This window comes from Miscanthus floridulus, chromosome 12 (assembly GCF_019320115.1).
Source record: "Miscanthus floridulus cultivar M001 chromosome 12, ASM1932011v1, whole genome shotgun sequence".
NCBI lineage: Eukaryota > Viridiplantae > Streptophyta > Magnoliopsida > Poales > Poaceae > Miscanthus > Miscanthus floridulus.
The window spans coordinates 43,495,116-43,509,873 of NC_089591.1; the positions used below are offsets into that span (position 1 = coordinate 43,495,116).

General features: G+C 41.4%; 1 protein-coding gene across 1 annotated transcript; it reads left to right on the forward strand.

Annotated features, from left to right (window-relative positions):
• Positions 1 to 1,895: 1,895 nt before the first annotated feature.
• On the forward strand, positions 1,896 to 3,284 carry LOC136496628 (UPF0496 protein At1g20180-like). The gene is made up of 2 exons (XM_066492360.1): positions 1,896 to 2,084; positions 2,212 to 3,284. Exon 2 carries the CDS (start codon positions 2,220 to 2,222, stop codon positions 3,282 to 3,284), a length of 1,065 nt encoding a protein of 354 aa, XP_066348457.1. The 5' UTR covers positions 1,896 to 2,084; positions 2,212 to 2,219.
• The last annotated feature ends 11,474 nt before the right edge of the window (positions 3,285 to 14,758 follow it).

Below are 14,758 nucleotides of genomic sequence, written 5' to 3' on the forward strand. Positions count from 1 at the left end.
ATCAATTTTTTCGCTCTCAATGAGATTAACAACTTTATAGTTTGAGTTTTTACATTTGAGATCGTTAAGATGCTTGAGAAAGTAATATAAAGTTTCAGTAGCATATTAATCGTGCTCCAGGGCTTGTCACCTCCTGAAAATTATATTTTTTCAAAGGTGTCAAATGAAGATACTTTTTATTGTAGCTATCGATAAGAGTTACAAGTTTTTTTTATTTTGGAGTTTTTCATTTGAGATCGTTAACATGCTTAAGAAAATAATACATAATTTAAAGGGCATATTAATCACGTATCAAAACTTATCATTTTAGAATAATCATATCTATCCATATAACGTTGAATAAATATTTTTATATGATATGAAATAAGAAATATATGATTTTTCTAGAAAAATTTGTACACGATTTATATGGCCCTTAAATTTTGTATTATTTTCTTCAGCATATTAACAATCTCAAATGAAAAACTTCAAAACGAAAGACTTGTAAATCCCATCAATAGCTACAACATTGATATAAAAAGTATCTTCATTTGTCACCTTTCAAGAACAATATAATTTTTATGAGGCGACAAACCCCGGTGCACGATTAATATACTGCTAAAACTTTATATTATTTTCTCGAGCATCTTAACAACCTTAAATGTAAAAACTTAAAACTATAAAGTTGTAGATCTCATTGAGAACTTCAACTTTGATATAAAAATTATCTTCATTTGAAACCATATAAAAATATTATTTTTCTAATATGACAAGCCCTATTACACCTTTTATTATGCTGCTGAAATTTTATATTATGTTTTGGGCATCTTAACGTTCTCAGATGTAAAAACTTAAAACAAGATAATAATTGTAGATCTCATCGAGATCTACAATTTGCATATAAAAACCTTCTTTCATTCGACATTATATCGAAGAGTTACAATTTTTTTAAAGTTGAGTCTTGTGACCCCATTCCCGGTGACGCGAGGTGTGATAAGGTTTTTTCACGTAGAAACGCCGTCTAACATGGTAGATCCTGTTGCGCCAACGCATGTGGCACAGTAGCGTTATTTTGTCATGCCAGCCGGACTGGCACGACGAAAACGGTTAAATCTGCACATTTTTTTTAGACACGGTTATTATTAAATATTAAATAAAAAATATAAAAAAATCCTGCTTTCTTAAGGCCTCCTATTGTTATGTTCCGCTTCCACTAGCAGTCCTCCTCCGCTGACCACTGCCTGAACCGCGGAGGAGAAGGCGAATGTTCTGGAGAGATATGGCGGTTTTTTCACGTCATTGCACGCAATCCAATTTCCGCGAACAAGAAACAACGAACGGCGACATCAAGAAACCCAGTGCCAGCACAGGCCAGTGGCCTCAGCCATCACCATCAGAAGTTCAGAACCAAAGCTATTTCCGGCAACCCCCCGCCCCCACGCCTAAAACCACAGGTTCAGACACCTATCCAGTTGGGCGGCGGAGAAAGGACAAATCAGCCAAACACTCATTTCTCTCCTCTCACAAAGACATGAATCGAGATGAAGCTTAAAAAAGTAACTTATCTTAGCTCTCTTTTTCATTTCTCTCTCCCATCTATGCATGAAGTTGTTGGTGAAGCTGTTTTGCCAAATAATTTTTCCAAAACAGCTCAACTTCACCTATAAAGTTGTTCATGAAACTGTTTTCTAAAAAAACAGTTTTACTAATAATAAAAAAAAACAATTTTACTAATAAAGTTGAGCTGTGGCAGACAGACCCCAAGATACACACACGTCCTTCTCCTTCCACGCGGCGGTACGGTGTGGCGTACAAGAGTTGGCCATGAGAGCACACGGCTGATAACATACGGCCTCAATCTCGGGATCAGGGGACGCCCGGCCGGGGCTGCAAGATCTTCTTCAGCTGTAGTGCACTGGTGCTTGCTTATAAAGCCTGGCTCGGGCGGGCGAGCTGAATTCTAAGCCAAGGCAAGAATCTGCATAAGAGGCAAACAGTGTGTCGCAATTGCAAAGGATCAAGAAGCTGAAAGGGTTCAAAGACTTCTGTACTGCACTGTACTGGGGTCTGAAGAATTGAATCTTTCCATTGTTGGCACTTGCAAGGTGAGATACAATCGACAAGGTTTTCTCTTTAAACATGTTCAGACAACTGAAGATGCCTCATGTTTCCAGTGTTACCCAGTTGGACTCCTTAAGCTGATTTTTTTTCCTTCTTTTTTTTACTTTGCAGCAGAAGGGATGGAAATGTCGGTGCGCGCTACAGAATCGTTCGACATAGAGGAAGAGTACAAGAACACACTGCGAACACAGTCCAACGCGTGCTTCCTGTCAAAGAAACAGCGGCCAGAGGAAGAAATGGAGGTGTTTCTTGACACGCAGCAGGACGACTTCACATCTCTGATGCTTCAGAACACGGTGTTGATGCGCCGCAGCGCAGCTCCTTCAGAGATGGAGCTCGCGTTGGCAGATTACTTCGACGCCAGCGCTGAGGCATTGGAGATGTGCAGGCAGCTGCTCAGGAACGTCAAGAGCACCCAAAGCAACTACCGATCCATGGACAGGTTCCGTGCGGCCATGGCCGCAGACAGCACGGCAAGCACTAGTTTCAGAGCTTCCCTTGCAGTTGCAGAGGAGCCGCCGTTTCCTGTCAGGAGCAACCCTTTCTGCACCACGACGCGAAGCGACTTCAGGCAGATCCACGACAGGTGCTCCTCCATACTCCACACCATCAGATCAAGCCACGGGAGAGTGGCGAGAAAGCTCAAGATCGTGAAGGCTGTCAAGAAGCTCTCGAGGACGCTCCTCGTCATAGCGAGTGTCGCGGCTGCGGCTGCCGCCATCGGCGCGGGCCCATATCTGCTGTTCTTGATCGGCCTGCTGATCGGGCCAGCGGCGGCCGCGGGGCTCTGCCAGATTGCGCTCAAGAGGCGGCCGCTCACGGCGACGACGACGAAGGGGCGGTCCAGCGGCAAAATCACAACGGCCCTGTCCCTCCTGCAGGACCAGCTCGACACCGCGGCGAAGGGCACTTACGTCCTCGGCAAAGATCTCGACACGTTGAACCAACTCGTGGCGCGCCTCTCCAACGGCATCGAGCGGGAGAACGACATGGCATGGCGGTGCGTGGAGGCGGCGAGCGATAGGTGCCCGGCAGCGGTGCTGGAGATGGTGAGCGAGCTGAGGAGGAGCTGCTCGGCCTCCGGGAGGCTCGCCGAGGAGCTAGAGGAGCACGTCTGCCTTTGCCTTGCCACCATACATAAGGCTAGGGTTTTGGTGATCCATGAGATCCCCAAGAAAGCATGACATTTACGAGGTGTTTAGTCCATCATCTTCCTACAACCTTTAAAAATAGTTTCATCTAAAAAATAATTCATAATTTTTCCATATGAACTTGATGAAGATAAACTTTATATATCAAAATTATTGTAGCTCTTCACACGATCTAAAATTTTGTAGTTGAGAAGTTTTTTTGTTTGAAACTGTTTAGAGAGTCCCAAAATATTGTTTTCAGTTTACAGATTTTGAAATTTCAAGTTTTCAAATGATCTCCAATGTTGATATGGTTTATATCAAAGTTGTAGTTCTCAATACAGTCTACAACTTTATAGTTAAAAAGTTTTTTAATTGAAGTCGTTAAGTTCATAGATTTTGTTCAACATTTAAACTTTGTACATGTTTGTTGTTGATAAATTTTTGATTTGAAGTTTTTAGTGTCTCAAATATTTGTTTCAAATTCACATATTTCGAGATTCAAATTTTTGAATTTTTCAAACGATCTCGCATAGATAGACATCTTATACCAAAGTTGTAGGGCTTTGACAAGATTTAAAACATTGTAGTTGAAATGTTTTTCATTTGAGTTTATGTAGGAGCTAAAATATTCAATACAAGATTACAAAATATTTATATAAAAAAGAGAGAATCCTATATATACTCACAAGTGAGTGTGTGTAGTAATAGTAGTAGGGGGATGCTAGCCCTGTGTTGATTATCATTTGACACCATTGTAAACGCTTTAAGTATGATGTATATATGTAGTTGTTTTATGTTTTCTTTCTTTTTCAAAGTAAATCCTTTTAATTCCTCTGCAAATTAATTATATGAGTTCTCTTAGTGCCATTGGGAAAAGTTGATTTCCTTTTTGTTAAAATTCACACTCACTTCATTGTCATTACCTTCTCATTCCACCGAAGAAAATTACTTGGAACCAAAACATCATCCGTGAGACCCCAGCTTCCATGGCTGCCACGTTGTGTCCATAAAAAAAATTAGTCGTGATGAGAGAAGCGGCTCCATGGTAGAATCTAAATGCCTTGAGTCCTTTACTCATGGAGGAAAGGTGTTGTGGCGAGATGGTGGATGTGAGATTTAGTTATATATCTAGCCACGTGTCAACATCAAGAAAGGGTCGCTTAGAAGATCGGAGAGACTAGTGCCCTGGACATCCGGACGCCGCATCCGTCCAGACGCCCGCACCTGCTGCCTGCCCGCACACAGCTTGAATCAGTGAGAAAAGGCAAGTGAGGCTTGAGTTTGACCGTGTTGTCACAGGGAGATCAAAGAACAAGGCATGCAGCTCGTGCCCACCCGCCTGCTACTGTAGCAACTGCCTGCTCGCTACTGATGCTGTTGTCGCCTGCGTGTTGTTGCTGCCGCGCAAGCCGGCCCGGGCCCGCCTGCTCCTATGGTATGGATGCCCCTGCTGCCTGTGCTTGCACGTGGGGGCCACCGCGCTCGCTACGCTTCTCGTGCGCGCGGGGACTGTTGCGTCTCCTGTGGACCACCTCCGATGCGACCACTTCCCGCGCCTACTCATGGAACACTTGCAACATAAAACATTTGCTGCAACATACGTCCGAAATAAATAAAACATTTAAAACATACTTTTGCAACATATGAGTATGGCCAGTACAACATATGCAACATCCAGATAAAACACTTGTAACATACGTTTGAAATAGTTGAAACATTTGAGACATATAATTGCAACATGCGTGTATAGCCAGTGCAACATATGCAACATCCAGATAAAACACCTGCAACATACGTTTGAAACAACTAAAATATTTAAAACATACAATTACAACATACATGTATAGCCATTGCAACATATGCAACACCTAGATCTACTTTTGCAACATCCAGATTAAACATATGCAACGTACATATGAAACATACTGATTGCAACATATGTTCATCTACTTGCTGCCGCCCAATGAAGGCTCATTGACGCGACGTGGGGGAGCACAGCGCGAGGCACGAGTGGGGACGCGAGGCAGTGGACGGCATGCAGCACGAGGCACGGGTGGGGTGGTGGCATGAGGGGGTCTAACGCGAGGCACAGAGTGCGCTTGTGCGAGGTGCAATGCGCAGGAGTCACTACATCACATCACCGTCAGATATCTGACGCTAAAAATTATATTTATCGATGGATTATTTGTCGCTAAAGATAACTCATAGACCATCTGTCGTTAATTTCTCATTTAGCGATTTGTTGTCTGTCGCTATAGATATTGATATTTAACGTTGAACTATCTGTCGCTAAAAACAAGTATATCGTCACTCTGTCTGTCGCCAAAATAAATGGGCCCCACCACACCGCTTACATTGAACAACAATATCATAAATCCAAATAACACCCATTCCTCTAGAGTATAACCACGTTTTTCGTAATAAACATGTGTTTAAAATTTAATCTTAAAGATTGAACTCAAACCGGGTTTCTAAAAAATCTTTTTCTTTATATATTTAATTTATGCATGGAAATTATTCATAAAATATGACAAGGTTTCAAAATATTTTGAACGTGGTGTTTCGCAACAAGTAAAAAAATGAATAGATGCACGCATCTTCTTTTGGCTGTTTCATAGAAAAAATAATTGAAAGTGTAATCAAACCCTAATTGTGGGTGTTGGTGATAATGACCACGTAATTACAGGACTAATGAGATTTATCGAGATGACAAGCAGGGAATTTACAATCAAGGATGTTATACAAAATGGAGGAGCCCCCAATTTACAAATGGTGACGACATCAAACTCAAAGGAGGTTTAATTCTTTTATACTTTGAATTTGAGTATAGGAATGCCGTACAATAAAGGGGGACATAATAAACTTGCTAAAGTGTGCAACCAAGTGCTCAATCGTATACACATACATCCTCAATTGCTCAGCCAAGACAACCATTCTTTCACTCATTTCATCCATTGCTGTCTTGCCTGGTGCGACAGTGCCGTACCTAAAGAGAGGCACTGCTGTGACTTAACTTGACCGTTGGGGATTGGGGGTCTTTATACCTCTCACACTCCTCCCCAATAGCTCTTCTTCCACCTCTAGCCATTCAGACCGACCTGAATAGAAAGTGCTCACTCTCTTCTTCCTCCATCGATGACCTTGAGCTCCCAAGCATTCCTTTGTGATTTCCCCTATCAATCCTTGAGAGAAAAGGCTTCCAAAACTCGATTAGAGAGTAGATCCATTGATTCTCAAAGCCTAAGAGCACTTGGTTCACGTTTTAGCCAGTGGATTGTGTTTGTTACTCTTGGAGCTTGCTCCTAGCCAGCTAGAGCGTCGCCTGTGGAGCTCGCCAACTTGTGTGGTAGCCCCGGGAGGTTTATAACTATCTCTTGAAGCTAGTAAACTCACCCCTCATCTCAAGAGTTAACTTTCTTAACTTGAAGATCGAGAAAGGGTTGCAAAGCCCTAAGCCTTAGTGGCTAACCTACAACAACATGGACTTAGGCAAGCCTTGGTAGCTGAGTTGAACCACTGGGATAAATACTTGTGTCACCTTGTGCTTGTTTTAATTTCATTGCATTTCATATTGTTGTTGAGGTGATTTCTAGGGTTTGAGGTCGATCTACTTGCATACTCTTGTGCTACCACTTCTAGCTGTCGATCTGTATACTATATATCAGCAGGAAGATCAGTAATTTCTCTGATCTAAGTTTCCATTCATAGATTTTGAATTGTGCCTCGAAGTTGTCAGGTAGGTGTAGCAGTGCCGCTGTTCTGGCTCGGTAGTGCCATAGCTCGGCTAGTGTTGTGGTCTCAGAGCTGGCAGTGCCACAGGTTGAATTTGGTGTTTGCTCAAGTGTTGTTTTAACAGACCTATTCACCCCCCTCTATGCTAACCAAAGATCCTACAAGTAGGTATCGGAGCAGGGTTATCTCATGTGCGCTTCACCGTGTGAGGTATGGAGCCTAGAGGAGGATCTAGTGGTGTGAAGCTCGTTGACATCGATCCGGAGGATGTGAGCTTGCACGACACCTGACAGCAGTGAGCTCAACGCCTCTACTACTGAGCGACACCACACTCCCACTAGCTAGAGGCAACCGATGACGAGAAAGCTCAAAATGAAGAAGAAAGAAGAGAAAGAAAGGCAGCTCAAAAAGCAAAACGAGAAGCAAGAAAAAAGAAGAAGAAAGAGCAGCAAAGGCTAGAAGGCAAGAAGCAAAGAAAAGAAGAAAGAAAGCTCAAGTGAGAAGGAAGAAGAAAAACAAGAGAAGCTAGGAAGAAGAAAGAAGAGGAAGCAAAAACAACCAATGCATCATCGAGTGACATTTCAAGTAGTTCCAAAGATAGAGATGATGATGAGTCCTACCAAGTGAACAATGGGGGCAAGAAGATGAAGAAAGGAAAGGGCAAAGCTGACTCCAATAACAAATATGCCACCATATCCTTTAACTATTCTTTTATGCGTATGACTAACCTTGATCGAAGGTCTTTCATCAATGTGCCTGCGGGCAAGTTATCTCATTTCGATGGGACTAACTTTGCCAAGTGGAAGCACTTGATGACAGCCTATCTTATAGGTCTTCACCCCGGCATTTGGGAGGTTGTTTGTAATGTATTTGAGTCACCAGTTGATCCCAAGAATCCAACTCTAGACTGAAATGTGAATTATTCATCTCATTGGTCAAGCCACAAGTGTGTTGCTTAGTGCTATGGATGGTGATGAGTACAATAGAGTGATGGGTGTTGATGTTACCAAGCAAATATGGGACATTTTGCACCTTGCCCATGAAGGGGTTGACAAAGAGAGTAAGACAAGAATTGAGTTGTTAATGGCCAAGCTCAATCAGTTTGTGATCTTGGATGGAGAAGGGCCACAAGAGATGTTTGATAGGTTGATGGTGATTGTTGGCAAGATTAGAGAATATGGTGGTGATGAGCTAGATGATCACAAGGTAGTGAATATTATATTGGAAGCTTATTCACCTAGAAATGAGACATTGGTGACTCTAATTAGAGACAAGAAGAAGTTTAAGTACTTCACACCAAATGATGTACTTGGGAGGATCTTGACCTTTTACATGCAAAGAGAAGAAGCAAATGAGAGGAAGAAGCTTGGTGAGTTGCAAGCAAAGCTAGATGGCATGAAGACCAAGGATGTAGCTCTCAAAGCCAACAATGCAAGCAAGCAAGGCTCTACTAGCAAGTCCAAGATCAACAAGCAAGCTTCAACAAGCAAGCCAAAAGCAATCAAGCAAGTCCAAGAGCAAGTAGAGACTACATCATCCTCAAGTGAAGATGAAAATGATGATGAACATTATAAGAAGGTTGATGATGTTGCTCTCTTCATGAAGAGATTTCAAAAGGGACTAAAGAAGCAAAGCTACAAGGTAGTGAAGAGAAAGTTTCCAAATAAGAAGAAGAGGACATGCTATTATTGTGGTAGCACCGAGCACTTTATTGCCAAGTGTCTATTTGAGATCAAAGACAACAAGTACAAGAAGGACAAGAAAGAAGAGAAGACCAACTGTAGAAAGAGCAATAAGTACCTGGGAGAAGCTCATATTGGGCATGAATGGGTCTCAACTAGAGAGAGCTCAAGTGAAGAGGATGAGAAGATTACAACCGTAGCTATTCACAAGCTATCCTCTACACCAAGACTGTTTAACAACATGTCCGATGATGACTACTACTCTCCTTACATTTGTCTCAGGGCGAAGGGTGAGAAGGTAAAATCAAAAGCCAAACCTCCTCCACCTCCTAGTGATATCTCTAGTAGTGATATTAGTGATAGCTCTAGTGATGATGGATCTAGTGATGAAGAAATTAACTTGATAACTAAAAATTTGGATGGAAAGACCAAATTGTTCATCACTAAGCTAATGGAGGATTTAGAGTGTCCAAGCCGAGCTAGAATCTAGAGAAGAGGCTCTTATTCAGCAAGAGGATCTCTACATTGCTAGCAAGAAAGCTCTTGCATTAGAGAGACGTGAGGTGGAATCCTTGCGCAAGGCCTTAGTCAAAGAACAAGAGGACCATGCTATCACAAGAAAAGCACATAATACTCTCAAGAAAAAGTATTGTGACTTGGATGAAAAGCATAATGAACTTGAACTGCAATATGGCATTCTTTGGGATAGCAACTCACATCCCACTAAAGCAAAGGAAACCTCTACTCCCTCTACTAGCCAAGGTTATAGAAAATGTTATAATCTTGATTTGAATGCCTATTCCACTAACCTTGCAAATATGGAGGCTATAAGAAAGGAGATTGTTAGGCTCAATGAGATCATTGGAGAATGGTGCATGTATGTCAAGGCCCAAACCAATGACAAGAAGAAGGATGAACCAAAAGGGCCATAGTACAAGAACGGAAGGCATCCCTCAATCAAGCATGGGCTCAGGACACACAAAAGGAGCTAAGACAAATGGAAGAAAGATAGTGAATGGCTATAAATGTGTGTAGTTTGAGAGGAAAGGAAGAATTGGTGTAGAGCAGCCTGCACAGACCGCGACAATGTAGGGTAGTGCCATGCTCCTACAAAAATGGGAAGGCTACCAATTCTATTGCTGATCAGACTAAGCCCATGAAGAAAGTGCTCCAGCAGAAGCAGGTTTCCTAGAATCCATAGGAATCAATAAGGGGCACTAAGAAAAGTATGCTTATCAATCGAAGACCCATGTACCTCGACAAAGCTTGACATCAGTGCTTTGTATTGAAGAACAACTGTAATGGTCAAGTGGTTGCAAAATATGTTGGAAAGGAAACTAACATATATAAGAACACTTCTATTTGGGTTCTTAAGTTTCTTGTGACTAACATGCAAGGTCCCCAAGTCAAGCTGGGGACCTAAATCTAGCAACTAAATTTGTTTTGCAGGCATACTCCTCTGGTGGATCAAGTTGGATGCTTGATAGTGGATGTACAAATCATATGACCGGAGAAAGGAGTATGTTCTCATCATATTACCCGATAACACACTCAAATGAAAATATTGTCTTTGGAGACAATTCAAAGGGGATGTGATTGGTCTTGGTAAAGTTGCTATAACCCTTGAGCATTCAATTACAAATGTTTTATATGTTGATTCAGTTGAGTTATAATTTGTTATCCGTTTCTCAATTGTGTGAGATGGGCTACAATTGTCTCTTTACGGAAAAGGGTGTGAAAATCTTTAAATGGGAGGATTGCCTCTATTGTCTTTACTGGTCGATTAAAGAATAAGCTTTAACTAGTTGATTTTAACAAAAGTAAAGCTAAGCTTGAGACTTAATTAGTGGCAAAATCTAGCATGGGTTGGCTTTGGCATCTCTGACTAGCCCATGTTGGGATGAGGAACTTGGCCAAACTTCTAAAAGATGAACATATCCTAGGACTAACAAATGTTCACTTTGAGAAAGATAGGATTTGGAGCGCTTGTCAAGCCAGAAAGCAAGGCGGCATACCTCACCCACCAAAGAGCATCATGACCACCGAGCAACCATTAGAGCTAATTCACATGTATCTCTTTGGACCAGTCACCTACCTAAGTCTCGGGGGGTAACAAATATGGTCTTGTTATTATTGATGATTATTCCCGTTTGACTTGGGTATTCTTTTTGTATGACAAGTGCTAAGTTCAAGAGAAGGTGAAGATATTTGTTAGAAGAGCACAAAAGGAGTTCGGTCTCCCAATCAAGAAAGTGAGAAGTGATAATAGGACCGAATTCAAGAATACTCTTGTTGAGGAGTTTCTTGATGAAGAGGGCATCAAGCATGAGTTTTCAACTCTATACACCCCTCAATAAAATGGTGTAGTAGAGAGAAAGAACCGAATACTCATTGACATGGCAAGGACAATGTGAGATGAGTACAAGACGTTGGCTCTCTTTTGGTGTGACGCCGTCAATAGCGCTTGCCATGCCATCAAATGCCTCTACCTACACAAGAAGTTGAAGAAAACTTCATATGAGCTTCTAACTGGTAACAAGCCAAAGGTGTCTTACTTTAGAGTAGTTTGGGTGTAAGTGTTTCATACTTAATAAGAAACCCAAAACCACTAAGTTTGCACCTAATGTTGATGAATGTTTTTTTCTTGGTTATGAATCAAATGAGCATGCCTATCGTGTTTTTAACAAAACCTCTAGGAGAGTTGAGATTGTGATAGATGTGATATTTCATGAATCTAATGGCTCTCAAGTAGAGCAAGTTGATTCAAGTGTTGTAGGAAAGGAGGATCCACCATGTGAAGCAATCAAGCAATTGGCTATTAGTATTATTAGACCACAAGAAGATCAAGTCACAGAAGTGGAGGTTCCTCAAGTTACTGCTGCACCAATTGCTGCTGACGTACCTGATGCTGAACAGCAGCAGACCCCTGCTACAACACCTACACGCGACAGTGCCATGCCTACTCAGTCAGCAGCAGCTAATTCGACTCTAGCTCATGGACAGAACCTACAACCAATCTTCGAGCAAAAGAAGAAGATGAAGATCTAGAAGAGGAACAAGAGGCCATTGATCACCCTAGGCTAAGGTAAACGATACAACATGATTATTCCGTTGACAATATCCTTTGGAGTCTTCGAAAGGGGGTAACAACTCATTCACATTTAGCAAACTTTTGTCAGTTTTACTTGTTTGTTTCCTCTTTAGAGCCTCTTAAGATAGAACAAGCACTTGGAGACCCGAATGGGATCATGGCTATGCAAGAAGAGGCCAACAACTTCGAAAGAAATCAAGTGTAGGACCTTGGTGGAAAGACCCAATACCAATGTCATTGGCACCAAATAGGTCTTCCGCAACAAGCAAGATGAGAATGGCGTGGTGACAAAGAATAAGGCAAGATTGGTTGCTTAAGGCTTCACTCAAGTAGAGGGTTTAGACTTTGAAGAAACATATGCACCGGTGGTAAGGCTTGAAGCAATCCGAATGCTTCTAGCCTATGCCGATCATCACAATTTCAAGCTTTATCAAATGGACGTGAAGAGTGCATTCCTCAATAGCCTTATTCAAAAACTTATCTGTTGATGGTAGATAACAAACATTATAAACCATCAATATAACTTGTATAAGGGCATGAAAGTAATCACCAACAAAGAGTTTAGGGGTTTAAACTACCAAATTCCACGAGTTCTAGGTGAATCTATGTTTTCTACAGGGTTTATCTAGAAAACCGGCAAGGTCGACCTATATATCAGAATTAATCACGCTTAATCATGGCATAAACAACTCTAGAAGGTTCCAAAGGACACTAGAGGGCACCACACCATGGTAGAGGGTGAGAGGCCGTCCCCCCCTGGTAGACTGGTCGGTCCCCTAGCCCACTGTAAGCCTCCACCTTGTTATGTCGGTTCTCCACCACCTCCTAAGTTGCATCTACGCCATCCATTCAAGTCAGTTTGATCTGAGGGCTCAGGATTGACGCTCTGGCCTATATATACCAGCCCCTACCACACCTAGGCATCAAACCCTAATCAAGTTATTTGAGAAGACAGAAATCCTAATCATCCTCAGAGCTCCACCATATTCTTGGACATAGCTAGCTAGGCTAGGTCTAGAGGGAGGCACTTTCGCTTGGATTTCTGATCGTGTCAAGAGCGTGGCTTGGTATAGCCTTTGTACCCCCCTCTCTTTTGTATCTCTCATTACTTTTATATGTTTGCTACAATTGTTATGACATCGTTCCTCCTATTAATCATGTTCCTAGTTATCATGTTCATCGTCTACTTTGATTATATGCTTAGTATAGTTAGATTAGCAACATGTTTAAGCCTAAGTTCGTATAGCGCTCGCTCCAAAGTACAAGGGGTGAGTGGTCGATATTGTGTAAGCATGGTGCTTATACATTGTTTACCTGTGGATGCACCCTATATTTCGAGCCATGTGGTAGATCACGGATGTGACACTCCCGTTGAGTCCTTTATAGTCCACTCCCCGAATATAGGACAAGTTGGATCTAGTTACGAAGGAAGACAAGCTCTGTTCTTAATCTTCCTTAGTAATATCCCTTATGTGTAGATATGAAGTTGATTTTAACCATGATTACTAAGTGTAATTGCACTAATCAACGTATGATTTAACTTGCAGTTAATAATGACTTAGGAATTATTCCTCTAATATTCTACTTAGTCATGCTAATGCCATAGAAAGGAGTACTTCGAGTGATCAATGATTAGTTATTACTTACCATTTATATACATTTATCTCTTGACTTACCTCTGTTGTGAGTAGAAGTTTGGTTATGGTTTATTTCTCCATCATATGTGTAAGTTATCAATATATTCCTATTGCCCGTCCTTTCCTATGGTAAAAATATAAATAACGATATCTAGAATACTCCCGGGTGAAGTGCTACAATGGTATATTATCTGTGCGTTTACAGATTCCTTCCATATATACATTCTATCTAGTCACATGAGATAACAAAGTACTTCTTAGTGTCATTCTAAAAGTGGCACTAGGTAGTATCAATAAGCATTTCTAGCACCATCGCTGGGGATGACAACAGAGATGCTAAGAAATATCAACAACATTAGGTGACTACTAAAACAAGTGATAAGTTAATAAATACCAACATTGTCTATGTTGAGCAACCACCGGGCTTTGAAGATCCCAAGTTCCCCAACCTTGTCTACAAACTTTCAAAGACTGCTCTATGGGCTTAAGCTAGCACCAAGAGCATGGTATGAATACCTTATGGAATTCTTGCTTAAACATGGCTTTGAAATAGGCAAAGCCGATCCTACTCTTTTCACTCACAAAGTTGATAAAAATATATCTGTGTGCCAAATATATGTCGATGACATGATATTTGGTAGTACTAATCACTCTTTTTGTGAGGAAATTAGTAGGATTATGACCAAGAGATTTGAGATATCCATGATGGGTGAATTGAAGTTCTTCCTTGGATTTCAAATCAAGCAAGTGAAGGATGGAACTTTCATTAGCCAAACGAAGTACACCCTATGATATGCTCAAGAAGTTCAACATGGTGAATGCCAAGCCTATCAAAACTCCCATGCCAACCAATGGACATCTTAATTTCAATGAAGAAGGGAAAGCTATGGACATCAAGGTATATCGCTCCATGATCGGCTCTCGACTTTATTTGTGTGCATCTAGGTCTGATATTATGCTTCGTATGTGCATGTGTGCTAGATTTCAAGCTAACCCAAAAGAGTACCACTTGGTGACTGTTAAGAGAATCTTGAGATATTTAGTACACACTCCTAACCTTGGCTTATGGTATCCTAAGGGCTCTAAGTTCGATCTACTTGGGTATTTGAATTCCTGATTACGCCGATTGTGAAGTAGATCGAAAAAGCACTTCGGGGACATGTCAATTGCTTGGACGGTCTCTAGTGTCTTGGAGTTCTAAGAAGCAAAATTGTGTAGCCCTTTCTACCACCAAGACCAAGTATGTTATAGCCGGTGCATGTTGTGCTCAACTACTTTGGATGAGGCAAACCCTTCAAAATTTTGGATGTTGCTTTATCAAAATCCCATTATTATGTGACAATGAAAGTGCCACAAAGCTTGCCCCATAAGCCACTAAAGAAC